Genomic DNA, 27,580 nt, shown 5'->3' on the forward strand with positions numbered 1-27,580 from the left:
GATTCATCAGTTGATAATCTGTTTTGGTTTCATGATGGCTCGTTGGAGATACTTAACGGTATACAGTTTGGGACTATTTTATATTTTGTTAGGTAAGATAATACTTTTTTTTTTTACTATATATAAATTGAATTCATAGTATGTTTTAAAACTTTATGTTTATCTTTTATGTTAATGCTACAATTGGACAACGAAAAAATCTTACTACTGATTGCTGAAGTAAAGCACGTTTAGAGTGATTTATCCTTTCTCGAAAAGTCTTACAAATATCCAGTGTTGCCAATTCAAATATTTTAATTAGCTGGTTGACAAGTAAAATTATTGTTTAATTATTAGTTATAATTTTTAATAAACTTTCCATTCATAATTGCCTGCTTCTAGCTATTTGTTCTTTACTGTAGTTTAATCTGCTTTCGAATCAAAATTTCCTTTAGAAAAATACCAGCGTCAATTACCCATTTCGCTGGTTTAAAATATGAAAAAATAGTAATTAATATGTTCCGTTAGTCAGTCACTTTTTATTATTATTGAAGTGCTCCCTGATATCGGTAATTTTCGATCATTTTTATATATAACTCCCCCACCCACACTCCCAAGTTGTAGAGCTTAATTTGGATATCTCAGCGACCCCGAAAACTATGGATTCGGCACCAATATCGGGCATTTTCGATCATTTTTACATATTTCCCCCTCCTCAAGTTGCGGGGCTGAATTTCGATTTAAACGGTATCGGAAGTGTCACTGTTCATCTCAGCGACCGCGAAAACTATGCATTCGACATTAATAATCGTGATTGTCCACCCCTAAGTTGCACCATCAAAAGTGAAATAATAAAAAAAAAAAACATCTCAGGCCCGAACTTTATAACGAAAGATTTGATCAAGATCGATCGTGTGTTCGAGTTATTAAGTCACAAACATAGTCATCTTAGTTTATATATATATATATTGGAATTCCTAGTCCTTTCGTTTGCAGCAGCGTTTATATTGCTGTTCCAGAATGGCGTAAGTAAGAGGAACAGTAGGTCGGTAATTAAGCCCATTTGGGCAAAACATTATTTAAAGAAAAAATAATTACTATATTAAGATACGTACAGAAATCACGATTTTCCCAAAATAATATGAGATTGAGTGCTTGAGCTCCCCTTGATGAAATTCTGTCTACGCCACTGTTGTACTACAAAAGATATATTAGGGGAGACCAGGGCTGGTTGGCGAACTTTTCATTCTTTACTTTTTTTTATGGGCAGATGGTGCACTGTATTGCAATGTAATGGATGTGTACAGACAGACCAATGTTTCCTCTAATAAATTCAATTTTTGTTTTTATTTTGTTGCTTACAGTTTTCGAGAAATAAATTTTTCTTTGTTTTAAAGCGGAGTATGCCAACCGACTCCTAGTAAGGGGCTGGTTGGCTGATATTGTGCGGCTAGTTGGCATACTTTTTAAATATAGCAAAACACAAAGAAAATTTGAATTTATTAGAAATAAACGTTATTTTTCTAAATTCTATTATACATATTGCAATGAAGTAGGCTATTTGAAGTTTGAAATGAATTTTATTCACAACATTTAAAAGAATCAGCATTATGAAATATGAAAACTTCTTTCTTTCATTCTAGCTTGGTTGTCATGACATTGAAAGCTACAAGATTATCAAACCACGTAGGTTAATTCTTCATATTATTCCAAAATGTAATTAAAATAACTGAACTATCAAGAAACGTAATTTATTTCCCGCTGTTCACAAAGTAGTTAAGAGAAACAAAGTTATGTTTTAGCGGAATTATTGAGAAATGCAGTTTATTTCCTACTTTCCACAAAGAAAGAAAAAGCAATAGCTAGGCCCCTATTTTTGTAACAAAAGAACACATACAAAATATTCTTGATCCTGAGAGATACTATCCAGAAAATTCAGAGTCCGGCATACAGTCTTACCTCTATTTCTAAATTTTGACAGTAATCCAATACGTGCATGCTATTTTATAACATTGAAGTAAAAGATTGGTAGAACTGTAAACAACATAAAAATAAAACAAACAATGTAACAATAAAAGTAAAATGAAATAAAATTCCACACGGGGTTGTTTGGCGAACTTGCCAACCAACCCGAAATGCTATACGCCAACTAACCCCAAGCCCATGTTGTGCAAAAAAGTCGTAATTACTCAGCAATTGTTTGGCATTTACGTTTTATTGTTTGAATATCCATCAAAACAAAGTTCAGATCAGAACAACATACCCATATTGATTGGTTAGGACAATAAAATGAGGATATATTAGTAAGTATTTTAATAGGAAGCTATGAAGAAATCTCGAGTAAAAAAAATATAAAAAAGTATTGAAAAAGATATAGTCTTCCGAGGTCATTCGAACGGTGTCGAGAATTTTGCGTCTGGGAAATTTGTGCCCTACCTCAAGAACAGGGAAAATTGCGCCTGCGATGTACCTCCACCGGGAAGTTTGAGCCCTGCGAAATAAAAGAACCTATTGGAGCTTACGCATTTGCTCGGAGGGGCTGACATTACAGAATAAACAATCCTCCCCCCACAACCATGCCATTTGTGATTTATTTTCATTGTGGCTATATAAGGGGAGAATAAACTTCAATATAAGCCAAAAGAACACAACGGATCAACGCAATCACTGCTTCTTCCAGAGATGATTTTGGGGGAACACTGGCCTCCCCAGAGCTCTCATAGTGCCCCCTCGGAGGAGACCAAAATAATACGTCTATAATATAATAATAAATAGAATAGTACCAGCAGTGACCCCCCTCCGGAATACTAAGTGTGCCCCCCGAAACATTTTTCCTGAAAGAACGACTGAACGCAATTGTGTGTTTGAAGTGTAATTCCAGCAAGTAAACACACTGTACATAGTTTTCTTGATAATATTACTGAACTGATTTTACATTCACTTTACATTTTCTTTTCTATATTTTGTGTCCTGAAAAGCCAAACAACTCGCAAGGATTGTGAACAGAGATATCTGCGTAGAGCCAAACAGCCTTTTGTAGATTAAATTATACTCTTTGATTATATTAATAAATAATTATATATCAGTCATTTATACTTTTATTGTAAATTTTGTAGTATAATGAAAAAATGTATTTGTATGAATTGCCCTTTAGTGAACTAAAATTGTATTTTTTTTCATTTGTTCGGAATATTATAACGGATGGAGTAACTCACTGAGACGATGAGAGGCAAGCCTAGTTCAAATGTGAGTGGAAGTTACTTTACACAATACAAAAATAAGTTGAATTGTAGGGCGCTAACATCCCAGTGCAAATATATAGCCGGCACATTTTCCCCTCTTTTTGCGGTAGGGCGCAAACATCCCAGTGCAAATATATTGCGAGCGCATTTTTTCCTATTTTTGTGGTAGGGCGCAAATTTCCCGGGCGCAAAATTCTCGCATTCAAGGAAAATATAATGTCCGTGAAGTTGACAAGCCACTTATGTCAGACTCCACTTTCGACTTTAAACGTCGCTAGTGCTATGTTAGTGTTCGATAGTGACGCAAATCGTTAGTACTCTACAGATAACGTGTGCTTTTTAAATAACGGATATAAGTCTTCTAACTGCATGCCAACACGCCCACTTCTAAGAATCATCTCAAAAGTGAGGTTAACCGTTAGAGCAAGTAAGTGCTCATTAGTGCCATTAACATTAGCGTTAATGCCTCCATTGTACGGCGCTTTGAGTAATAAAAACACAACGCTCTTTGCTAGTCTCAATGCGTCCCTATATTCTCGCGAACATTCTGACATGCCCAAGTGTTACTTTTTTTTTTTTTTTTTTTTGCAAATATTGTTTATCTGTTATTGTTTATTGTTTATCGCTAGTCTGTAGAGTAGTCCTTACATTAAAATGCCATTGTCCTTTATAATCATTGCGTATTTACAAGCAGTTTGTTATTACTGTTAGAAGATATAAAAAAACAACAGATAAAATCTACTACTTAACGGTTCATATTTTTCTTTTACAGTACATAAACGATTAATAATAATAATAATAATAATAATAATAATAATAATAATAATAATAATAATAATAATAATAATAATAATAATAATAATAATAATAAGACTATTTCAGCATAAAAGTTATCAATTGCATCACACTGGCAACAAGCGACGAATATTTTAACTTCACAAAAATTCGTTTCTCACGATTTTCTGGAAAACTACGTATGATAACATCTTCATTATGTCAAGTTGTTTATCTCAGTGTGATATATGTATTACCTCTGAACAATATCACAGTAAAACAAAAATTAAATATTAGGAGTACATCGTACTTTTGGATTACATCTCATTAACCATGGGAAGATTGAGTAGTGTATACTTTAGGATGTAAGTTTCAGCTTAACTTGCATCATACATTCTTAGGATTACAAAAAGGAAATTTGTTCGTTTGCATTTGAACAAAATTCTTAGGATTACAAAAAGATTTTTTTTTCGAATTCCGGAATTTTTCTGAATTCCGGATTTTTTCCGAATTCCGGAATTTTTCCGAATTCCGGATTTTTTCCGAAATCCCGAATTTTTCCGAATTCCGGAATTTTTCCGAAATCCGGAATTTTTCTGAATTCCGGATTTTTTCTGAATTCCGGAATTTTTCCGAATTCCGGAATTTTTTTAAACCGGATTTTTTCCGAAATCCGGAATTTTTCCGAATTCCGGAATTTTCCGATTTTACTTTCCGGATTCCGGAAAGTAAAAATTCCGGAATTGGCCATCCCTAGTATTTATAGACGTGGACCTTCAGCTTGAGATGGGATTTGAACCACATGACCTTCCAGCCGTAATCGTACTTGGGTCTTCCAAGCAGATGGCGTGTACGATAACTACAGTATATAGTCAGCTTATCCAGATTGTTGTGACCAGGAGCACACCAGTAGCTTGAGTACTACCACCAGAATCGAACCCAAGACCACGTACACAGAGAACCGTGCGTTAGCATTGTGGTCATAAGTTTGATAGGTATCTTATTCTAGAGTAGAACTACAATTATACGGACTCTAGTCATCAGGAACTAAAGGAATAAATACATTTAGTAAACTGAAATGCTAACTGTATCTGTTCGTTCGTAAAAATTATAATTTACATGAAATTTCTATTTGCACAAACATCAACACTTTATATCCTCACAAGTGCCGATTTGAATTAACGCTTATCTTTAGGCCTTGACCCTTAATTTCTGACGGATGTTTCAAGGAGAAACCAGAGTTCACAGAGGAACCAGAAGATGACACTAGCATGTACAGATGCTCGGTTTCTCAGTTGTGCACCTTTTCTCCTTTGCACTTGGCGTTCTTGTCACAACTACCTTGAGATGTCGATTATGCATATTCTTATTCTGTAATAGCTTCTTATGGTGATTTTATGAGTGATACTTTTATGAATATCATACACAGTAATGGAAATGAAGAGAAGTGAATCTAATCAATAGAGAGAAGTATATCTGAATGAATATACCCACGAAAATAACAAACAAAACACAGTTCTGATCAGAGCAGAATGAAATATATTAAAAACTATACTTACAAATTTCTATATGTAAGTATAGTTTTTAATATATTTCATTCTGCTCTGATCAGAACTGTGTTTTATTTGTTACTCTACTTATCCAGAGCCATGGAGTTTGTTCACCACGAAAATAAATCTCTATTTTTTTCACCCACGATCCTGACAGTACTTACAAGTACCAATATGGAAAATATATACCTTATCTTTACTCACATTTTCCTTTTCTGTGGTATTAATACATACCAACAGGTATGTCATGAAACAAGAAGGTGATTTAAAAATATGTGTAAAATAATTCAGGACATAAATGATTAAAATCCATATTTAATTAGAATTTACTGAGCTTTTGTATAATCGTTTACAGTACAGATGATATTGTCAATATACAGCGCGTCTCAAAAGTCCCCTGACATAGCATAACTCTGTTATTATCAGAGTTACAACAAAATGTAAGAGGGGAAACCGTCCCCAAATATGATGCTTTTTATCTAGAGTGAAGGATTTTTTTTTTCTTTTAAATCGGACAAGCCATTTCGGCTGTACATTCTTTATGCGCCCAATGTTAAATGAAAATGCAACGTTGCAATTTACCTGGATCCACAACATAAATGAATGAAGTTACTGTCTTTTACGCTAACGTGCCGATGACCAGCCCCCATTTCAAATATACCCTCATTCACCATATTCTTACGTTAGCGTAAAAGACACTAACTTCATTCACTTATGTCGTGGTTCTAGGTAAATGGCAATGTTGCATTTTAATTAAACATTGGGCGCATAAAGAGTGTACAGCCGAAACAGGTTGTCCGATTTAAAACATTCCTTCACTTTAGATTGAAAACATCATATTTGGAGACGGTTTCCCCTCTTTCATTTTATTGTAACTCTGATAATAACAGAGTTACCCTATGTCAGGGAACTTTTGAGACTCCCTGTGTATTATAAGATTATCTTTTTACTAAACAAAAGTGATTTTAGATTATTTTTTTCCTGAAAATATTGTTTTGATGAGTTTTCAAATTACCCGGATTCCTGTATATCCAGATTACGTCCAGAAGTCATTAATTCGTATATTCAGAGTTTCACTGTTTTTGGAAGTGTGTACCAATTCGCGTTTTTTATTGGAAACGTTCTTGTCATTTTGAGATGCTCTGAATATTCATCTTATTCTACCAGCAACTCTACAGAAAGCGCTAATTAAGAAATGACGTTACGCACGTTCAAATTGTTGTGCAATTTTTGATTTAAGGTTATTTTGGACCTTCAAATAGTTTGTTTCTACCTCAGTGAATGGTGCTACCGTCACCACTTTGTTTTATATGTTTTATGACGACGATGTTTTATATGTTACCACTTTGTATGGGAGCATATAAAACAATCGTAAAAATATCAAAGAAAAAATTAATTCAACCCAGGAGCGAATCCAGGGGGAGGCGATCGGGGCAATACTCCCAGAAGAGGAAACTTTCTTATTTTCTATATAAATAAAACCCATCCCAGTTTGGAGCTCTTAAAAGTAGTAGTATTACAACCCACCGCCCCCCTCAACAAGTCCGTCCTGGATACGCCCCTGACTCAACCAAAGCCAACTAACTAACCAAAATAACACAATAATACCTAGGGAATGGTATATTATGTCAATTTTCCACATTGTTGATAATGCCATTGTTGGAGGCAACAATTGTTTATAAAATAATCAATAATAATTCGATTGTTTTCGATCAGAAGACTACCGATACGTAAGGAACTGAATATGTGGAATTTCGATATATTACTTGTGGTCATTGTTGGAAGCAGATCATTGTTGTCAAACGAAATGTGTACATTATGTTTCAAGCGGAACTGTACATTTAGACTACAAGTACTATGTTGATAAATAGTATGTGTATGTCACCTTTAGCAAAAAACACAAGAAAAATGACACAATATGTTAGTTAATAGTATATTTTGTTACATATAACAGTACACAAATAAATTATTTCGTCCAGCAAATTAAAAACTGCTCATTATTATTGAAAACGCACGACATAAGTTTTTAGCACCTTAGAAGTCCGTTTCTTTTTCGAATTTTTCGAAAACTATTTCTATACACGAGAATTAACTCACAATCATGTTTTCTGTTTGATGCCATCTTTCGACTTTTATACTGTATATTTGGATATTATTTTACTTAAACAGATATTAAAATTAAAAAAAAAAAAAAAATAGTGATACTTTTAGGCTATATCTCATTAACCATATTAAGTACTTCATATTGTTAGTGTCATACTAAGCATCTTAATGAAGGTATATTTTCAGTATCGGTTTCATCTCAATTAAGTATCATGGTTCTTCCATAGCATCAATTTTTAGGTTTAGTGACTCATTACTTTCTTTGCATTTTCTCTACTAAAACTGTACATGAGGTTTTACCCTCACCAGTGGCGTATTTACGGCTTTGTTTCGGGAGGGGCTTTGCCTGGAAATGTGAAAATTCTGCAAGATATTTCATTTACTTTACTATACTACATAAGACTTCGGGGGAGGGGGCTTAAGCCCGGAAGCCACCCCCCTAAATACGCCACTGACCCTCACGTATATAATTTGTTCAGCTGGGTAAGATTTATCAATTGCTATAAATATATGACAGATATTTAGAGAAGAAGCTTTCTGTTAAATACTAATAATATTGAAAGATTTTTAGAAAATATATTTTTCTCTTTCTTTGCAGGAACTACTTTCGTCCAATGTCAAGATAATAAGAAAAATATGTGTTTCTCATTTACGTGGCTTGGACCTAAGCACAGAGCTACAGATAACGATACAAGTTCTTCTCTCATAACGGATGAAGGGTCAGTAAACTGTGTATCAATATTAGGCAAGAAGCAAAACTGGAATCAACCGTGTAGAGAACCGTTAGTGATGACTCGTAAGTACTAAAACAAATTAAGTAGAGAAGTTTACAATATAATGGATGTGTTACTGTTAGTAGTAGAGTTAAGAAGATTGTGTCATTGTTTGGGGTATGAATGCTACTGTTAGGAGTAGATATATGACCGAGGAGTATGAATGCCACTGTTAGGATTAGATATGTCACCGTTACGGATATGAATACCACTGTTAGGAATAGATATATCACCATTAGGGGTATGACAACTACTGTTTGGAGTATGTCACTGTTAGGGGTATAAATGTCGCTGTTAGGAGCAAATATGTCATCGTTAGGGGTATATATGCCACTGTTAGGAGTAGATGTGTCACGGTTAGGGATATAAATGCCACTGTTAGGTGTAGATTTATCACCATTAGGAGTATGAATGCCATTATTAGAAGTAGATGTGTCATTGTTACGAAAAGACAATCAACAATAGGCAGTCGACTACCTTACACTGTATTTTTTACATATAAAGTAAATAAATAAATAAACGCTATTAAATATTATTAGTAGACCCTAATGATCACATGCTCTTCAGCAATAAAATTATTTTTTTTTCAATTTTCTAAAAAAAAAAACTAAATGACAACGAACATTAAGACTGCCATATTTTTTTCATGAGGATACGGGACACCTTCGATCCCCCCCTTTCCCAAACATTCCAACACAGTAAATTTTTGAAAAACATTTTCACTGCTTTATCTGAAATGGATACAAAAAGTAACGAACAATCTGTAGTACAATCTGTTCTTAGGAAACATTATGCTTCTGGAGAATTCATATGAGCGTTTTGCATTTATGTGGGAACTTTTTTTTATCTGAATAAACTTCAAATTGGAAGAAAAGTGCACTTTATTTTAGGCATTCTTGTTGATACAAAAGTGGAACATTTCACTTGTGATGTAGCTATTATCAAAAACAGCTCAGCTCGTGCACTTAAAGATTTCAGATCCCCTTGACTGCCAACGAACAACTGCAACTCTGCGCTGTGACTCTCTAATCTATTGGTTTGTTCGCTATGAAATCGGTGAGGGTGGTGTGTGATAACTTGCTTGAAGCTGTTTCATGTTACAACTTATTGTTCATTCACTAATAACAGGTTTTCCAGTCGATAAGCTGATATTAACAGCAGAAATAGGATGGAACTAAAATACGGGACATTTGCTTGTCCCGACTAAATTTATGGGGACGCGGGATATTCGAATCCAAAATCGGGACTGTCCCGTTTTTTACGGGACGTATGGCAGGCTTAACGAATATTCTCTAGTGGTTGACATCTAAAGGACGAAAGTGAAACTTTAAGTACATGGTCCTTTTGACTGTACTTAATCTTTGAAGTAAATTAAATTATAAGTGGTAGTACGTTACTGTTAGGAGTATATGTGCCACTGATAGAAATATGTGTGTCACTGATAGAAGTATATGCATCATTGATAGAATTATGTTTGTCACTGCATAGAAGTATAATCGTCTCCACAAATAGATAAGCACAGCCATCATTAGAATGAATAAAAGGTGGGATCAGAGCTGAGGTTTAGTGCTGCCCCACTTCTACTTCAAAATGTTTTACCTCTTCAACATTGTTCCTGATTTCTGATTTAATGTTTCTGTACAATTCTTGTATTAATTATATGTATACCTTAGGATCATGATTTTCGTGAAAGCTTCTCCACTCTCCTTATCTTCAAACTCTCCTATACGCCTTTCGGATATCTGAACATTACATTCAGTTTCAATTGTTATTCTCTAAACTTTCCCAATACGGCCCTCAAACCAAAGATGAAAAATACTTTATTGTTTTACTTGGTCAAAAACGAAACAGGTCGTAGGACAATGGTTTCACCTCTGAATCTATCTTTTTATAATTCTTTCAGATGTCTTCATAATGTGAAAAAGATGTTTTATGCGTCTTTAACTCTTGCAATTCTTAGCATTTCCTTTTCCTTTGTAAGTTGACACAATTGTCTTTCTTTCACTTTCCATAATTGTTTCCTGTTCATGTTGGTTCGTCAAGTCCCATAGTGCTTTCACATCAACTTTAGCCAGATCTTCTGTGCATTCATGACAATTAACTAACTAACTAACTCTATGGCCTATGGAACCCGGAAGTTCAATACCGCGTTCACAAAAGCTCTTCACTGACTTCTATCCTTAGCTAACTGCATCCAGTTTCTACTTTGTATTCCAATCTCTGCGAGATCCATCTTAATATTGTCCTCACATCTCCGCCTAGGTCTTCCTAATGGTCGTTTTCCGATTGGTCTTCCAGACAAGACTTTGAAAGCGTTTCTACTTTCTTCCATTCTAGCTACATGACCCGCCCACCTAAGCCTCCTAGACTTGACGACCCTAACAATGTTGGGTAGACCGTATAAATTATGTAGTTCCTCGTTATAAAGTTTCCGCCATTTCCCATTCCCGTTCTTCTTCGGTTCGAATATTCGTCTCAGGATCTTGTTCTCAAATACTTTCAGTCTATGTTTTTCCCTCAGAGTAAGGGACCATGTTTCGCAGCCATATAGAACAACAGGTATGATTATCGTTTTTTATATTTTAAGCTTCAAATTCCTCGACAGAACTCGCGACGACAAGAGATTTTGAACCGAATAGTAACACGAATTCCCTGCTTTTAGTTGACATTTAATTTCTTCGTGAATATGATTTTCCTCTATTAGTATTGATCCTAGATATTTGAAACCATCCACTTTATCAAAAGTATTATTTAATATTTTAACGCATCCATAATTTGCTGTATTACGGTCCCGACGCACTTCCATGTATTTAGTTTTCTCTGCATTTACTTCTAAACCCATGTCCCTGCAAGCGTTTAATAAGATCTCTGCATTTCTTTCTATTGTTCTCCTATCATCCCCTATTAAATTTACATCATCAGCATATGCCATAACCTGGTGAATACCGTTCAACTCTAGGCCCTGGTTGCTATCTTTGATTTTCCTTATAGCGTATTCCAGAACGAAGTTAAATAATAATGGCGACAACGCATCTCCTTGTTTCAGGCCATTTTCGACGTGAAAGCTCGTGGACAAAAATTTTCCTACCCGGACTTTACTTTGGGATTCATTTAAACATATCTTAATTAATCTAATTAGCTTTCTCGGTATTCCAAGTTCTGTAAGAACGTTGTATAATGTTTCTCTCCTAACCGAGTCGTACGCCTTTCTAAAATCAATAAATAGTTGATGTACCGGGGTATTGTATTCCCACTTTTTTTCGAGTATTTGGCGAATGGTAAATATTTGGTCGATAGTTGATCGATTTCGTCTAAATCCGCACTGATAATCTCCAATAATTTCATCTGCGTATGGGGTCAGTCTTGCTAATAGAATATTTGAAAGGATTTTATAGGATGTTGACAGGAGAGAAATGCCTCGATAATTATTACAGTCAATTTTGTCGCCTTTCTTGTGAATTGGAACAATGATTGTTTCTTTCCACTCTTGTAGCAATTCTTCCTTGTTCCAGATAAGGAGAATGAGTTTGTGTATCTTGTTCCACAATTTTTCGCCTCCAGCTAAAATTAACTCAGCCGGAATTTCATCTACACCAGGAGTTTTGTGTCTCTTTAATTTCTTTAGAGCAGTTTCTACTTCTATTCGGTTGGGTTCTGGAATATACGGTTCTGCGGTGTGTATCTCCTTTTCTCCACGCACACTAGTTTTTGGTTGCGTGTTAAGCAAATCGTCAAAGAAATCTTTCCATCTATTTAAGATGCTGTCCGTGTCTGTGAGAACTGCACCGTCAGCTTTCTTTAATATATAAGCACGAGGTCGATAGCCTTTCTTAAATTCGTTGATTCCCTTATACATGTCCCGGATGATTTTATTTTTACTATTATCTTCAAGTTCCTTAATTTTAGCTTTCAGAAAATCGCGTTTCTTTGTTCTAAAAGTTTTGGAAGTTTCCCGCCTGATATCTGCGAAATTTTGTGTAGTTATTTCATTCGGATTTTGTAGCCAGCGTAATTTTGCCTGTTTTCTCTTCTCTGCTAGTTTTATGCATTCCTGGTCGAACCATGGTTTGTTCCTACGTATTTCCGCGTGTCCCATTTTTCTTTTGCTGAAATTTTAATGCTATCTCTAATTTCAATCCAGGTATCCTCAACACTAGTGTACTCCGAATCTTCTAGAGCCGAGAATCTATTCGAAACTTCAATCTGGCATTTCTCTCTTACCTGGCTCTCTTCTAATTTCTTTAAATTGAATCTCTCCGTTTTCCGACAATGAATATTACCTTTATTCAACTATAACCTCTCTCGTATTATCGCTGCTACCAGGTAGTGGTCAGTGTCACAATCAGCCCCTCTAAACGACCGGACATCAATTATGCTAGATTGACTTCTTCTATCTACTAAAATGTGATCAATTTGATTATGTGTTTTCCCGTCTGGTGATGTTCAAGTGTATTTATGAACGTCGCGATGTGGGAATTTTGTACTCTTCACGATTAGGTTTTTGGATGTTGCAAAGTTCACGAGTCTAACACCGTTGTCATTACTTTCCTTATGCAGACTTTCGTTCCCTATAATCGGTTTGAAAATATCCTCTCGTCCTACCTTCGCATTGAAATCCCCTAATAGAATTTTCATATGGTATCGCGGGAGTTGGTCAAATATCCGTTCCACTTCTTCGTAAAAACTGTCTTTTATATCGTCATCCTTATCTTCAGTTGGGGCATGTACATTTAAAACAATAATATCACACCACCGTTCCTTAAGAGTAATAAAAGATAGTCTGTCAGTAACAAATTCAACCCGTTTAATTGGTGGTAATATACGTTTATGAACGAAAAACCCTTTTCCTAACTGGTGATTTTTATTTCCTTCCCCGTAAAAGAACGTAAAATTTCCGGAATTCACAGATCCATTTCCTTCCCATCTAACTTCCTGAACTCCTACTACGTCCATCCTGTATTTCTCTAACTCACTCGTTAGGGATTTTAACGCGCCTGTCCTATAAAGACTCCTAATATTCCATGTTCCAAATCTCATGTCCATTTTCTTTTGCTGAGGTCGTGCCAAGTTATCAGTCCTTGTCCGAGGCTTTTGTGAATATTTCTGAGCAAGTGCTTGATTCATGACAATATCAACTTGATCTAGAAGCTTTCGTATTTCTTCAGTTTCCTTCTAATCCTCGACTAATTTCTTTAGTTGGGTTTTCATCTTTACTGTATTTCCTTCTCATTTCTATTTATACTGCAGTTATCGAAGTATTTTCTCCTATACACTTTGTTTTTGCTATGTTTTTCGCAATGTTTCTCTCTCTCTCTTATCTTTTAATTTGCGTCACTTGACTGATGTCTCTTGTTGTTTTGTCTTACCATATTACGAGACCGTACGTTATTTCTACGCTACGTGTGTTTGTGTGTGTCTGTTATTTGCGATTTTTTCAATGTTGATCCCTCCATTCCATAGAGTATCAAAAACCATGAAAGAAGTTATGGAATTTTTTGCGTCACTCTTACCGTTACCGAGATATTGGCCAAAAAAGTTCCGATTTTGGGAGATTTAAGGATCCATATCTCGGAAACTATAAGTTATAGAGATATGATATTTTGCGAATTTTTTAATTTGAGCATGTGTTTTCGTAAAATAACATATTGTAGAACGTTTTAACAGAACTCTCAAACAAAACATGTGGAAGAAATTTAGTACTTAAGGAAATTATAAGTGGATAGACATACTATAAGAATTGTTTGATGAGTATAATAATAAAGTACAAAGAACAATTGGTATAAAGCCTGTAGCCTTTAAAAAATAATTCTTTTTTAAGTTCATTCTGGCAATGCCCTTGGAGCATTCTCAACTGGTTTTTGTTTGCAATTCTTCGTAAGATGCACGTACGACCTTAGTATGAGTTGTAATGAATTCTTTTTGCTCACTGTAAATATATGAGCTCCTCTTTCAGATTGTCAATTTACCATACGATGTTTTGTTACTTTGCACACAGATTATTTGCCAAGCGTGTTCCTACAAGAATTTGTCCTTTCAGCCTTAGAATATATGAATTAGTCCATGGAGATTTTATTCCATAAAACTTGCTCTAGAAAAAAAAAAATATGAAAACTGACCTCCCTGCACAGACTGCTCAAAACGCAGGCCCGAATTTGAATACTAAGACAGGGGGAACAGAGCTCGCTTTTGCGAATACTAACTTGAGCTTATCTTATGTTCCGACATAGATAGTTTCAGGGGGATGAAGGTGGCTCATTTCCCTGGCCATCCCCTATTTACAGGCCTGTGAAAAGGTAAGCTATTGGTTCTTCAGTTTCGGACTTCATTTATTTATTTTTATTTATTTATTTATTTATTTATTTAACAATCACCAGATGCAGCTGAGAGGCCATTTTATACGGGATATCTAACAACAACAATAACAATATTGTTGTTGTTAGATATCCCGTATTGAAAGGATTTGGGAACGTATCGGCCAGGGCCTGTTTAGTAGGTATCATCCCGACATTTGCCTAGTAGGACTGAGGAAGATCCTGGAAAAACTCCGTAAGGGTGGTCGGCAGCGGGAATCAAACCCGCGACCTCCCGAATGCGAAGCCAGTGCTCTACCACTTGAACTACTTCGCTCGGTTAAACATGTCCTGAATTATACATAGAGTTACATTCAGAGATGGAGTGGGTCAGTGGGTCGGTGGGTCAAGTTTTCTGAATGGGTCAGTGGGTCGTAAGTCATCATGTGACCCTGTGACCCACCACCCTCCATGACTCACTGTGACCCACCACCCACCATGACCCACTGCGACCCACCGACTCAGTCTGACCTACCGACTCACTCTGCTCACTGTATTGTAGACAGTATCTTCTGAAGACTGGTAAATTTGTCTGCGTTTTACTTTCAAGACTTTCATTTCCCTCCCTTTTCCATTTGTTTCTGTCTACTTACCTGAGGTGAGTATGTCTAACCAAGTGAAAACAGAACTTCAGGCACTTTTGGATATTGATATTTGTAATTGTAATAATAGCAACAGGACTTATACTACTACTTGACTCTTGAGGCCTGTGAGTTTTTAGAGGAGCTAACTACTGGATGTAACTGTGTATGCCTGATCATCACGATCAAATTGCAGTCAAATGAAATTACTTTTGGTATATAGTTAGGCCTTAATCCAAACTGGGATGTAATATTGCTTTCATTATAATCCATATCCTAAGGAGGTAGTGAGGATCCGAATTTTTGCGGGGAAAAAAATTGAATGAAAAATGAAATGAAATTTTTAAGTTTTACGTCCCACAGTTATGCCGGTTAGGCTAAAGGAGACGGTGATGATGAGAAATGAATGAAATGGTGAAATGAAGAAAGTGGGAGGAAACGGGAGAACCCCGAGAAAACCCACGAGCACGGTGTTCGTCCACCAAAAAAAAATTGAGTATCTCGCAAGCCGCTAAACTTACGGAGCTGAAATTTAGTGTATTAATTCTTTATTGAAAGTAAACAGAATGTGTCCTAGCATTTTTTTAAATTCTCGTTTATGGGAAGGGGAGGCACTTTCTATATATGGAAAATTGGTAGTAAGTTGGTTTGTAAAAATGATCGAAAACGATCGATATTAGTTAAGAAAAAATTCAAAAACAAAAAATACAGTGCTTCGCTTCATATATCCATTGCTTTCTACTATAAATTGAAGAAGCTTAAGTTTATTATACATAGCGCTTACAGCACAGGGCAATCAACCCATAAAGTTATGAGAAAAATAGACAAAATTTGTTCTGTAAGCTTAATTACACGGAAATTTTAAGTTTCGATTGTACGCATAATTATATGGAAAATTTTACACTTTTCCCCTTCACGTTGGTCTACTTACGTTGATTTGGGACTTTCAAATTTCATCCTTTTTTTTACTGAAAGTATCGATAATTCAACAAGGAAATAATTATACTATGATAATTTAATTGAAATTCATTTAATTTGGCCCATGACAAACAGCAGTGTGGTAATTTAAGGGAAAGGAGGAGGGAAATTCCCATTCACCTCTGAACACTTTCCAGGAATCTGGTTCCCTTTCGCTTTCTAGACGGGGGAGGGAACTTGGTAATGGCATCAAACCTTCACGTGTAATTACAAAAATTAAATTTATAAGCAAATAAGAAATCATCATTTTATCAGGCTTTAATTGATAATTTATGCACAAGATTCCCTATCGAAGGTGTGGTAGATGAAGTTTGTTCTCCATGAGTCGGCATTGCCAACTGACATGGAAAAGATGTTGTATGGTGATAGAGAGATGATACTTCTTGCTGAGTATTTCAAAATTGACCAAGAAAAATCGTTACTAGACTTATAAGCAGATTGTCGATGAGAAGTTGCGGAAATTTCTACGTCGGTAGAAGTATTATCAATTTCCACGACAGAGTACGAACGGGGATTTCCCCTTATGAATTTACAGATGACTGATATTAGAAATAGACTGTGCTCAAACATTGTCTAACTTGTTCATCAATGTTAATGGACCACCGCTAGACAAGGTCAAAGTAGACGAGCTAGTTATTACTTGGCTGAAGAATGGACATCATTTCGCTGCGGATGATTTACCACGAAAAAGTTCTGGAGGCTAACAGGAAAGAAACCCGATTTCAGATTTGTTTTAAGTTGGCAAATTACGAGTTATGGAAAATGTATACTTGTATTACTAATGGCCTATTTATGTTATTCAACTTTGTACCTAATTTTTAATAAGTCTCTTCTTTGCTTTTTGTAAACTATAGAAGGTAAACTACTTTGAATAACTATTCATAATAATTGCAATTATGCATATTTGTAACTTAAATTTAACGTGATGCTTTAGTGATTACACAAATTACCATTATGAGCTTACTTTATGGAGATGCTCTCACAGAGGGTACCTGAGCATCTATATACGCTATGAAAAACTGATTTTTCAAGTATTTTGTGATAAAAATACTGCGAACTGAGAAATCATAACCTTTTCCATATTGTACAGAGGTATTTTCCTGTGAATAGAAGTTTCTTTTGGAATGCGTTGAGAAATTAACACTTGCAAGAATACTCTCTTAGTACAAGTATATTTTAGGCACACACTAATTTCCCCCCCACCTCGAAGTGCTTCAATTTTCTCACTGACATACACTCTGCCATTTTATATCTTAAAGGTCAGATCCACCGTTATTCTAACAGAGTGGTACTTGAGCGATTGACTGTAGAAATTCAAACTCTGATTAGTGACAATTTCACAGTCTTGTTTTATTACAAGTGTAAACTCTTTAGTCAGTAGAGAAGAGGCCGTGGATCATGTGTCAGAGTTGATAACGATGGATTTTAGTTAGTCAGAGTAGGTCACAGTGGATGAGAGTGGATTATGATAGGTGGTGGGACAGAGTGGGTCATGGTAGGTGGTGGGTCAGTGGGTCGTGGGTCACGATGAGTGGTGGGTCAGTGGGTCGTGGGTCAAGTTTTCATTCACCCACGCCAACTCTGGTTACATGTTGGTAAAAATAGTGACATATGATTAGTAATAGGAATACTCATAAGGGGATCAGATGATGGATCGTTTTTGAATTATCTGATAGACCCTACCTAATAACCATTCGTTATATGATATCCTTATACGCCAACAACACGTATATCCTATTCAGGGCCGTCATTTAGGGGGGGCAGGAGGGGGTAATTGCCACCCCAAGAGTTTGAGGAATACATATACTTTAATAGATTGCCTACTAATATACTAGTACAAAACGTGAAAGTCTTATGTCGGTGGTGCTCTTGCCCCCCCCCCAAGCGAAGTCTGAAATGACGCCCCTGATCCTATTTCTATTTTATTCACAATCCGATTTATGTTACCTGCATATATTTGCCATACAGTATTTATTATGCATAATATCATAGTAGTCAATTTTAATACATTATAAGTTCACTTTTTCAGCGGATGGAGGCGAACCAGATACAGATTATATTTGGAAACACCACAAAGAAGCCTTATGCGTCCGTGGAGATGGAGAAGTTTGTGCAAAATACACAATATTTTTTGATGGTGGCAGTAAGTATATACTGTTAAAAATTCATAGAATAAGGCTAATAGAAATCATTGTTACTTACTACTTACAAGACATTAGGTCAAATTAATGTTATATTTAATATTACGCATTCGTGATTTGTTTGAAATGGACGATGGGCTGAAGAGTCGGATATATCTCTTTTTAAAATAAATATTTAAGTATAATGGACCTTTTGATCCCAAAAAAAAATGTGACTGAAAAACACAGCCCTGCCCACACACACACACTAATAATAATAATAATAATAATAATAATAATAATAATAATAATAATAATAATAATAAAAGTTTTGTCCACCGGACCCCAGGGTATGGATTCGATGTATTTTGTTTCCCATATCCAAATTTCGAAACCCCAGGACGATCGACCGTTTCTTTCTTTCTTTCTTTCTTTCTTTCTTTTCTTCTTTTTTTTTTTGTTATGGACGAAAAACTTGAGCGATTTTGGATAGAGAGGATACATATAACACAACCATACAAAAAAAAAAGTTTTGTTCATCGGACCCCAGGGTTTGGATTCGATTTTTTTTTTTACACATAATCCAAATTTCGAAATCCCAGGGCGATTGACGGGCCATTTTTTTATGGGTGAAAAACTTGAACAATTTTGGATAGGGATTGTAGTTATATATATATATATATATATATATATATATATATATATATATATATATATATATATATATATATATTCTGTCTACCGGACCCCAAGGTATGGATTCGATGTATTTTGTTTCATAGAATCCAAGTTTTGAAACCTAGGACTATTGACCTTGTTACTTTTGTTTTATAGACGAAAAACGTGTGTCTTCCTTTTCCAAAATCGCTGAAAATTTTCGCCCATAACAAAATTGACACCAATATTCCTGGGTTCCAAAACTTGGATTCTATGAAACAAAATACATCGAATCCGTACCCTGTGGTCCGTGTACAGAACTTTTTTTTTTTTTTGTATTGCCATGTTACGTGTGTCCTCCCTATCCAAAGTTGCTCATGTTTTTTGCCCATAACAAAAAATTGACGTGGTCAATCGTCTTGGAGTTTCGAAATTTAGGTTCTGTGTAACAAAATACATCGAATCCATACTCTGGGATTCGGTACACAGAACTTTTATTTTATTTATTTATTATTTTTTTGTGTGTAGCTGTGTAATCGAAGCGGTGGGTTCCATAACCAGCTAAGTTAGATATCGGTAATGGTTACCTGTACTAATTTTAAATTATCTCCTACACTATAATATACAATATCCTAAAAATAGAATATTTGCCTATGGGCCAGTGTAAGTGAAGTGACCATAATTTGGAGGTACCACATTTCCTTCGAATCAGAATTGTAGCGATGACCCAGTAATACGAGAAAAATAAACATGATGGCCATCTCAGAACGGAGAGTTTACAAGATGTGCCCTAGTATATTCATCCAAAACAAGTACAAATGTCGAGAAAAAAAAAAAACTTTAATCAAAGAGGAACGAGAAATTGATTGTTTTCATTTGATACATTTGTGAATGTTCTAACTGCAACATAACTGGAAATATCTGAATTTAAACATTCAAAGATGTACAGAGTCCAGAGAAGAGCTCAATTGAAATGAATATATATTTTTTTTTTTTTTACAAGGCTTTCACTATTCTGCATTAAGCACATGACATGACATCTTAAAACTAATTCTCATATTATTTAGTCTTCTTAAAATATAACGTTAACTTGAAGCACTATAGAGTGACCAGGAAGTTTTAGTTCTCTTCTTCACTGACCGAAAATCCCAATCTCTACTCTAACCGTGTACTCCTCAGTTTCTGTTTGAGGTAGGTTCTCACACTCAATGAGCTTACAAGCAGGTGTGCACTTCAAGTTAGTAATCAAGCAAGAAACAACTAAGTAGCTTACACTAACATGAACAAGAGCAACTTAAGCTTCTGGAGCTGATAATCTGGTCATCCATTGTACAGACAAATATTAACTGTCGTCAATTGCCCAACCATGATTTTCACGTACAGGGATTTCAGAAAAGCTGTCCAAAAATATTGTTTACCGGTACAAATTGTAGAGCAATAACAATTTGCTCTGAGCATGTACATACAGACAATCTTCACAGAGATCAGTGTTGAATTCAGGCATGTTCAAGAGGGGCTGAGCCCCCTAAAATATGTTTGCGCCCCCCTTGAATATCTATACACATGCATTGTAATATTTGCTTTTCTCTGTTTAAATTTTTCGGAAATAAAAGAGTCTTAAAAGCAAAGATTTTTTAAAAGAAAATGAGTTTCTTCTTTTCCCAATCTAATTGTACTAACTAACAAACCGCGTACTCGTATAAAGTCGAAGTTAAATAAAATCTTAGAAATTTTAGATACAGGCGCATACAAACGCTTTACAATGTTAGGGGAAAATGGCAATATGCTGGTTATTGCAACCGACGAGACAATAGCGTCATGTGTTTTGTTGGGACAGATTCCTGCTGCTCTATTACAATCTAGAACAGAGCCTCCCGTAAATTTTTATTGTCCCCCTTGTACAAATTCTGAATTCAACACTGACAGGGATGAAGTTGAACAGAATCAACTATACCTCGTTTGCTTCAAAATAATTGGTAGCATGCTTTATTTACTTGATCAATACGCTTATTGCTTAAATACACGAAGCAAACAAAATTCTGTAATTGACTGAAAAATTCACTGTTTATGTACCAGTCTGTTCCAAAAGAGGAATATATATATATATATATATATATATATATATATATATATATATATATATATATATATATATATATATATATATATATATATATATATATATATATATTCTTCAATTCTTAATGATTTAAAGTCATTTTATTTTCTCTGGGTACACGTAACACTAGTTGAATCATAAGAACCAACCATAGCGTGAAGGGAAGGTAAAGCAGACAGTAAATTAGATCCCAAGACTGAGACAAGTTTTCTTACATCAAATGTAACACGATCTTCTTTCTTTCCCCATTTCATCTTCACTCTGCAAGAATCAAAGGATAATAACGGTATTGTACGTTCAACTAACATTAGAGTTTCACAACAATGTTAGTTTTGCATTCATACATTATTATTTCTATCAGCATTTTATGTACGTGTTTGGAACAAAACTTTTAAGCAGACTGTGTAGTCTGCTGAAAGAAGTTTGAGAAATACTGATAAAGAGACATCATATTATGTTTTGAAGAGAGCACATAATATATAAAATTTGAAGTGACTCTTACTAAGTGATGAGAGCACAACATTCTTAGCTAAAGTTGGCAGTAAAAGGAGAAAAGTATAAATTTGAAGGAGAAAATATTGTTTGTAACAAATGAAAACAAGTGTTTAAAAATTACAGCAGAAGAGATCAACGAAGTGCCATCTGCCATTCTTTCAAGAAGAAACTGACACAAGAATGATGTTACACACAAGGGCGCCGATTTCTCTGTAAATTTGGAATGAGCCCATTTAGATGCAGAAGGTATACATATGAGGATTTTAAGACAAATTGCATTCAAATTATGCCAAATATTGAATATTCATAAATACAATAGGGGGGGCCCGCATGAGCTTTGGGGGGGCCGGCCCCCCCAGGATCGGTGCCCTTAGTTACACATTAAACACGCCTCACAAGAGCTTTTAAATGTCATATGTAATTCAATTGACACTGACATGTTAATTCTGTGTGCATATAATTTACGTCTCTCCATATTTACAATCAAAATAGTATTTACACGAAACATGGAACAAAGAGAAAAAAATGTAAAATATAATATTAAGTAAGCAATTTCAAATATATTGATCATATGAAACATGTCCTTTTCTAGAATAACAGTTTATTGATACAATTTATATATTATTTAATAGAGGCTGGTTGGACTAGTATCTTCGTCGTTATGATTGTACCTTGAGGTAGAGAAAAACTAAAATAGAACATGGCCTCAAATCTCATTTTGGATCATATTCTTACATGTTTAATGATGTTCAAAGTTTAAATTATTAATTTTATTTGATTATTACTTCCTTTTTGAATTTCAGTATTGAATGTAACGCATATGTGTACAAAGATTGAAGTATTAGACGAAAGCCCAATGAGTGATGGTTGTATTTCATCAACATATGGAACTTACATTACAACAGTCTGCGCATGTCGAGATCAAAGAGTAGATGGAAAACCATGTAACAGTGCACCGAAGGAAACACCTATGTTCTTTTATGTTATAATCATAACAGTGTATATTTTAAAGCTTATAGTAACATAAAAAATGAAATAAATTTTAATATTTTTCAAAACCAAAGCTCGTGCAGATTGAGAATAAGTTGGCATACATATAAATTATGTAAGTGAAGTATGTGTGTGTGTGTGTTTCAAAAATAAATCTATTATCTTAATAATTCATATTCTACAAGAAACTTAATATTTTTTCTTGGTACACATGTTTCCTTGTGTATGCTTAAATAAAGAGACAGATATAATGGCCCACTGACTAGTGTTTGAGCAAAAGGAAGCAGAAAAAGGTGAGTGGCACAGAGAATTCGGGCACCAAAGGAAAATGAGCGGAAGCTATTTTCTAAGTCACTGTCACTTACAATAGAATGGACGCATATAACTAACTAGCTGATGCTCTGGAGGTTTGTACATTATGTTCTATGTGTATTGTATGTGCAGTGATTCTACTACTCTATATTCAATTGTTATTGCATTATAGAATGTTTTGAGTTAATGTTCATCTCTTTATGTGTTATATAGGAAATAATTTAAATTAATTTATTAGTGACTTTTCAAATTTTAAGGTTTATTGCCCACTTATTCTCAATTTGCTCCCAAAGATACAGAAAGTTACCAGATAATTTTAGTCAAAACAAGTGGTATTATATTTGAGATTCATGTTTTCAAACAGAGACTGAGAGTGTATTGTATACACAGTAAATTATTATAAGCTTGCTATTTAGATATAAATGTGACAATATAGATATATAGAACTTAATGTATTTTATTAGCAAATTTTCAAATTTGAACATGTTTCGGATGTTTTCTAAATTTGAAGACGTTCGCTCCTCTTCTCACAATGTAAAATAGATTTTCGTTGCACATATTGTGTAAATTCAGTCTTGGTCACTGTTCGTAGTTTGAGGGAAATTTTCCTAATGTAGGAAAACTTGGTAAATAAATTTAGCAAAAAGGGAATTTTATGATAAAACGTGAAAATCCAGGGAAATTTTCGCGCTAGCTAATTGACCAGTATAAATGTTTAGATTCTTCTTTGTTCTTAAGAAATAATGGGGCGTTTACACTTGGTCGATTTAGTCGCACGGCTAAATCGACTCGCTGTATTTGCGACTAAATCGAAGCAACTAGACCGAATGAGATCGATGGATGTGTTCAATTGTTTCAACCGAAATTAAATGCTCCTTGTCGACTCGCTCTCCTCTGGTCGATTCGAAATCGACTAGCAATTTTAAAGATGTCCAAGCAAAACGTAATTGGTACAATTTGCGGTGTTATAGCAGAAGAAAATAGAATCGGCCACAGAAAATAGAACGTCTCTCAATTCAGTTGCTAGTCGATTAGTCGCTTTCGATCAACAAGCGATTAAGTTGAAGTCCTGTTTACACGGTCGATTAAGTTGAAAGTGACGTCAATTCAACTGAATCGAACGCAAATCGACTAAGTGTAAACGCCCCATAAACCAACACAATAGCAAAAATGTATATGTGTATGTGTGTGTGCATGTCTGTTGAAAGTAGTATACTTTGCACCCATCGTTGGCTGAGTATATTTGTGTGTATTTTTTATAAGGAAAGAAAAAAGTGACGGAAAAAGTGAAAAAGAAGCAAAAACCAAACGAATAAAAGAAATGTGGTTGGCGTTCCTTTACTATAGCTGAATTAATCGTATCACAGTTATCACATAACTTTTGTCATAGGAATTGAACATTCAAGAAACTAGGGAACATTTGATAAGAAAAGGAAAATGTTTTAGTCAGTTGAGGGGAAATTTGTTAAGGTAACTTAAAAGTACTGGTCTTGGCGAGAAACCACAGAATGTGTAACAATAGTGTAATGATTCCTTTTGATCATTCGAAGGTAGAGAAAATTGACAAAAAATTGTTTGAACTAGAAAAACTAAATTTAAAAAAAGTGAAAGTAATATCAAGTCACATGCAGTGCAAACAAGATGGCAAACTTACCGAACCCTTAATGAAGCGATTGTTTGTGCTTTCACACAAAGACGGCGTAAACAATGATGCCAACTCGTGGGGAAAATCTCATTTTATGGGATTTTTAAAAATTAATTTCTTGAATAGGAATAAAGGGAATTTTCGCCAAAATTGGCAAATATATATGGGATTTTTCATATATATTTCTTTATCGACGCCAACAAAATTCTCTATAAGCGAAAAATAGGCTAATGGTGCTTAAATAAAGGTAAGATCAGTGGTAATTGTCCAATTTTGTAATTGCAAAGTGCATGTTAGGGTGGAAGTAATTTATACACTAACTTGTGAATTTCCAAAACAAACATCAAAAATATAAATTGTACTGTATAATAATAATAATAATAATAATAATAATAATAATAATAATAATAATAATAATAATAATAATAATAATAATAATAATAATAATAATGAACGGAAGAAAGTAGATTACTAAACGAGAAACAGACAATTTCTAAAACGCCCCATACGAATTAAATGAAGAAGAAAGCTCGTGTAGTTTCATTCCGTTTCCGGCACAAAAGCATAATGAAAATACTAAATTCTGATGATATATATAAAATTTTCAATAGTCTATTTTAATTAAGAACAATACATATTCATCAAATATTTGATGAGTTTCTAAGATCGTAATTTACTCAAATAGTTCAGAAAGTAAGTGACAAACAGTAGTTTTAATTTTCATAATTTATAAAATTTTGAAGTGTTTGTAACTAGTATAGCACGTGGGAAATTTAAGAGCTCTTCGAGATGGGATTTTATAAAGTTCCGGGTTGGCATCACTGAGCGTAAAAGTTTCGAAGATTGATGCGAGGAGTGTCAACTACTGTCTTAAAAGTTATAAATAAAGTGTCCATCTGTACAAATCCTATACCCCAAAATTGTTTCAGTCATTGGTTAAGATTTAGAGACGGTTCGAATGTTGTTGCTTCCATCTGTAAAATTCCAGAGTATGACGGAGAACTGTTTCAGAATAAATGAGGGCTTATTTATTTAACCCTTTAGCTGATTATGACGAGTATTACATCAAAGTATTTTCCAGAAAATGGTGCCAGTTAAAGGGTTAAAAAGGAAACATTTCCATCTCCATTTTTTAAAAATTGATCTTTAACAGCTTTTCAATCTTTGGGGTGAAACATTCCACAATTGGTAATTTTACAGTAGAAGTAAATGGACTAGGTGGGCAACGACGTAAATACGGTAGGTGATGGCCGGGAAAAGAACTAGCCTTAGCGCCTGTCTGATCAACCAAACCAAATCGCTCCCCCAAATATGTTTCAATTTATAAAAAGTTATCTTGTAATCCCAAGCGAGAAAGAGAAAAAGAAAAACTGAAGATGGAAATGCTCTGTTTTGGAAAATTACGGTAGCTCCTCAAATAACGAATAATTTGAGTGAAATTCTGAACACAAATTAACGCACAATATGCAGTTAGTCAAAAATGGCGGGGGATTAATTCCAACCTTTTCTTCTTCATGGGCACCCATGACTGTAACACATATGTACTAATAGTAGCTACATTGGTACTATCACCAACTTGGAGAAAAGGGGGTAATAACAGGCATTTTATTTAATTGCTCAGAACAGCAATGAGAGAGCACCATGGAATCTAATGAATAGCGCTGTACATACCTACGTATGTTTACTATAAAATAACTCGGAACTATTGCGTAATTACTCTCCATTACAATATAGCAGACGGAAATTTGAAACCTTACACTGCGTGCAGTTACCCTGCAGTTGAGGGTAATATCACTCAACAGTTGAGTTTTTAGTTAAATTCTTTTTTAAACTTCCATATGATGATATTCCCTAAACGTATTTGCTTTCTTCGCTCTTTTTATTGCAAAAGATCCTTACGGCGCATTGCTGTTAGAATTTCTGAGCTTTGGTGCTTTCCCTTCTGCTTCACACGATGGTTTCTGCCAAGGAATTGGAGAAATTGCTGTTAACGGGACTATTGCGGAGAAGTTTTCGGAATTGGTGACTTCCCTTGATGGTCCAGCGACTGACAGTTCAGAAACTTCACTAAAGTTTTGTTTCATCGAGTCCATTGTATCATGAGAAAGGTCTGCTTCCATATTCTCCTCAGTCTGACTACAGCACTGATCACTTGGAGCAAAATCAGCATCTATAAAAACTTCTGGATTCATGGGGAACGTACCACATTTGTCAAAGCCTGATGAGGCATTTTTAATCACACACAATGTATACGGATTAAATAAAATAACTTTCCATTTCTATTAATATTATTTACTGCCTTGTAAAACCTAGTAAAAATACTGATCTTTTATGTTATAATTGTCAGTGCTGTCTTACGTATTTATTTTGTTATTAGTAGTTAATAAAAGTGTCAATAAAGGTTTTTAATTAAATTTAAATAACACATCATGTGCAATGTAATCATAATTAAAATACCTTACCTGGTTCCTGATCAGAGAATCCTTGTAGTGACACTTTGTCATTCATACAAAGGCTTTAAAACAAAATTGCTCACAATTCTCTTGTTGAACAATGTAATCAATATCAGAATAATATTTGACGTTAGATAGTTTGGTCAAGTGTTTGTGGTAACCGTGGGTTTTCTCAGTCACTCTCGTTTCCTCACACATTCTCATTCCACTAAATCTTATTTCCTTCACAATCGTCTTCTTTAGCCTAAAACGCATAATCGTATGACGTTAAACTGAAAATTTTCAATTCATTCCACAGAGTGCCGGATTTACGTATAAGCAAAACAAGCTATAGCTTAGGCCCCTAATCTCTTGGCGCCCTCCCAAAAAATTAAAGGTTAAAAACTGGTTGGAATGCCATTTCCAAGTAATAAGAAAAAGCAAATAAGATAAAATGCACATACAACAACGGTGTTCTGT

At 34.7% G+C, this 27,580-nt stretch overlaps 1 protein-coding gene across 1 annotated transcript; it reads left to right on the plus strand.

Moving 5' to 3' along the window:
* On the plus strand, positions 1-27,075 carry LOC145670387 (uncharacterized). The gene is made up of 4 exons (XM_081739006.1): positions 1-92; positions 8,247-8,444; positions 18,360-18,473; positions 22,525-27,075. The coding sequence occupies exons 1-4, from the start codon at positions 32-34 to the stop codon at positions 22,746-22,748; spliced, it is 597 nt and encodes a 198-aa protein (XP_081595132.1). The 5' UTR covers positions 1-31; the 3' UTR covers positions 22,749-27,075.
* Positions 27,076-27,580: the final 505 nt, after the last annotated feature.

Source organism: Thermobia domestica, chromosome 14 (assembly GCF_964235325.1).
Source record: "Thermobia domestica chromosome 14, izTheDome1.hap1.1, whole genome shotgun sequence".
Taxonomy (NCBI): domain Eukaryota; kingdom Metazoa; phylum Arthropoda; class Insecta; order Zygentoma; family Lepismatidae; genus Thermobia; species Thermobia domestica.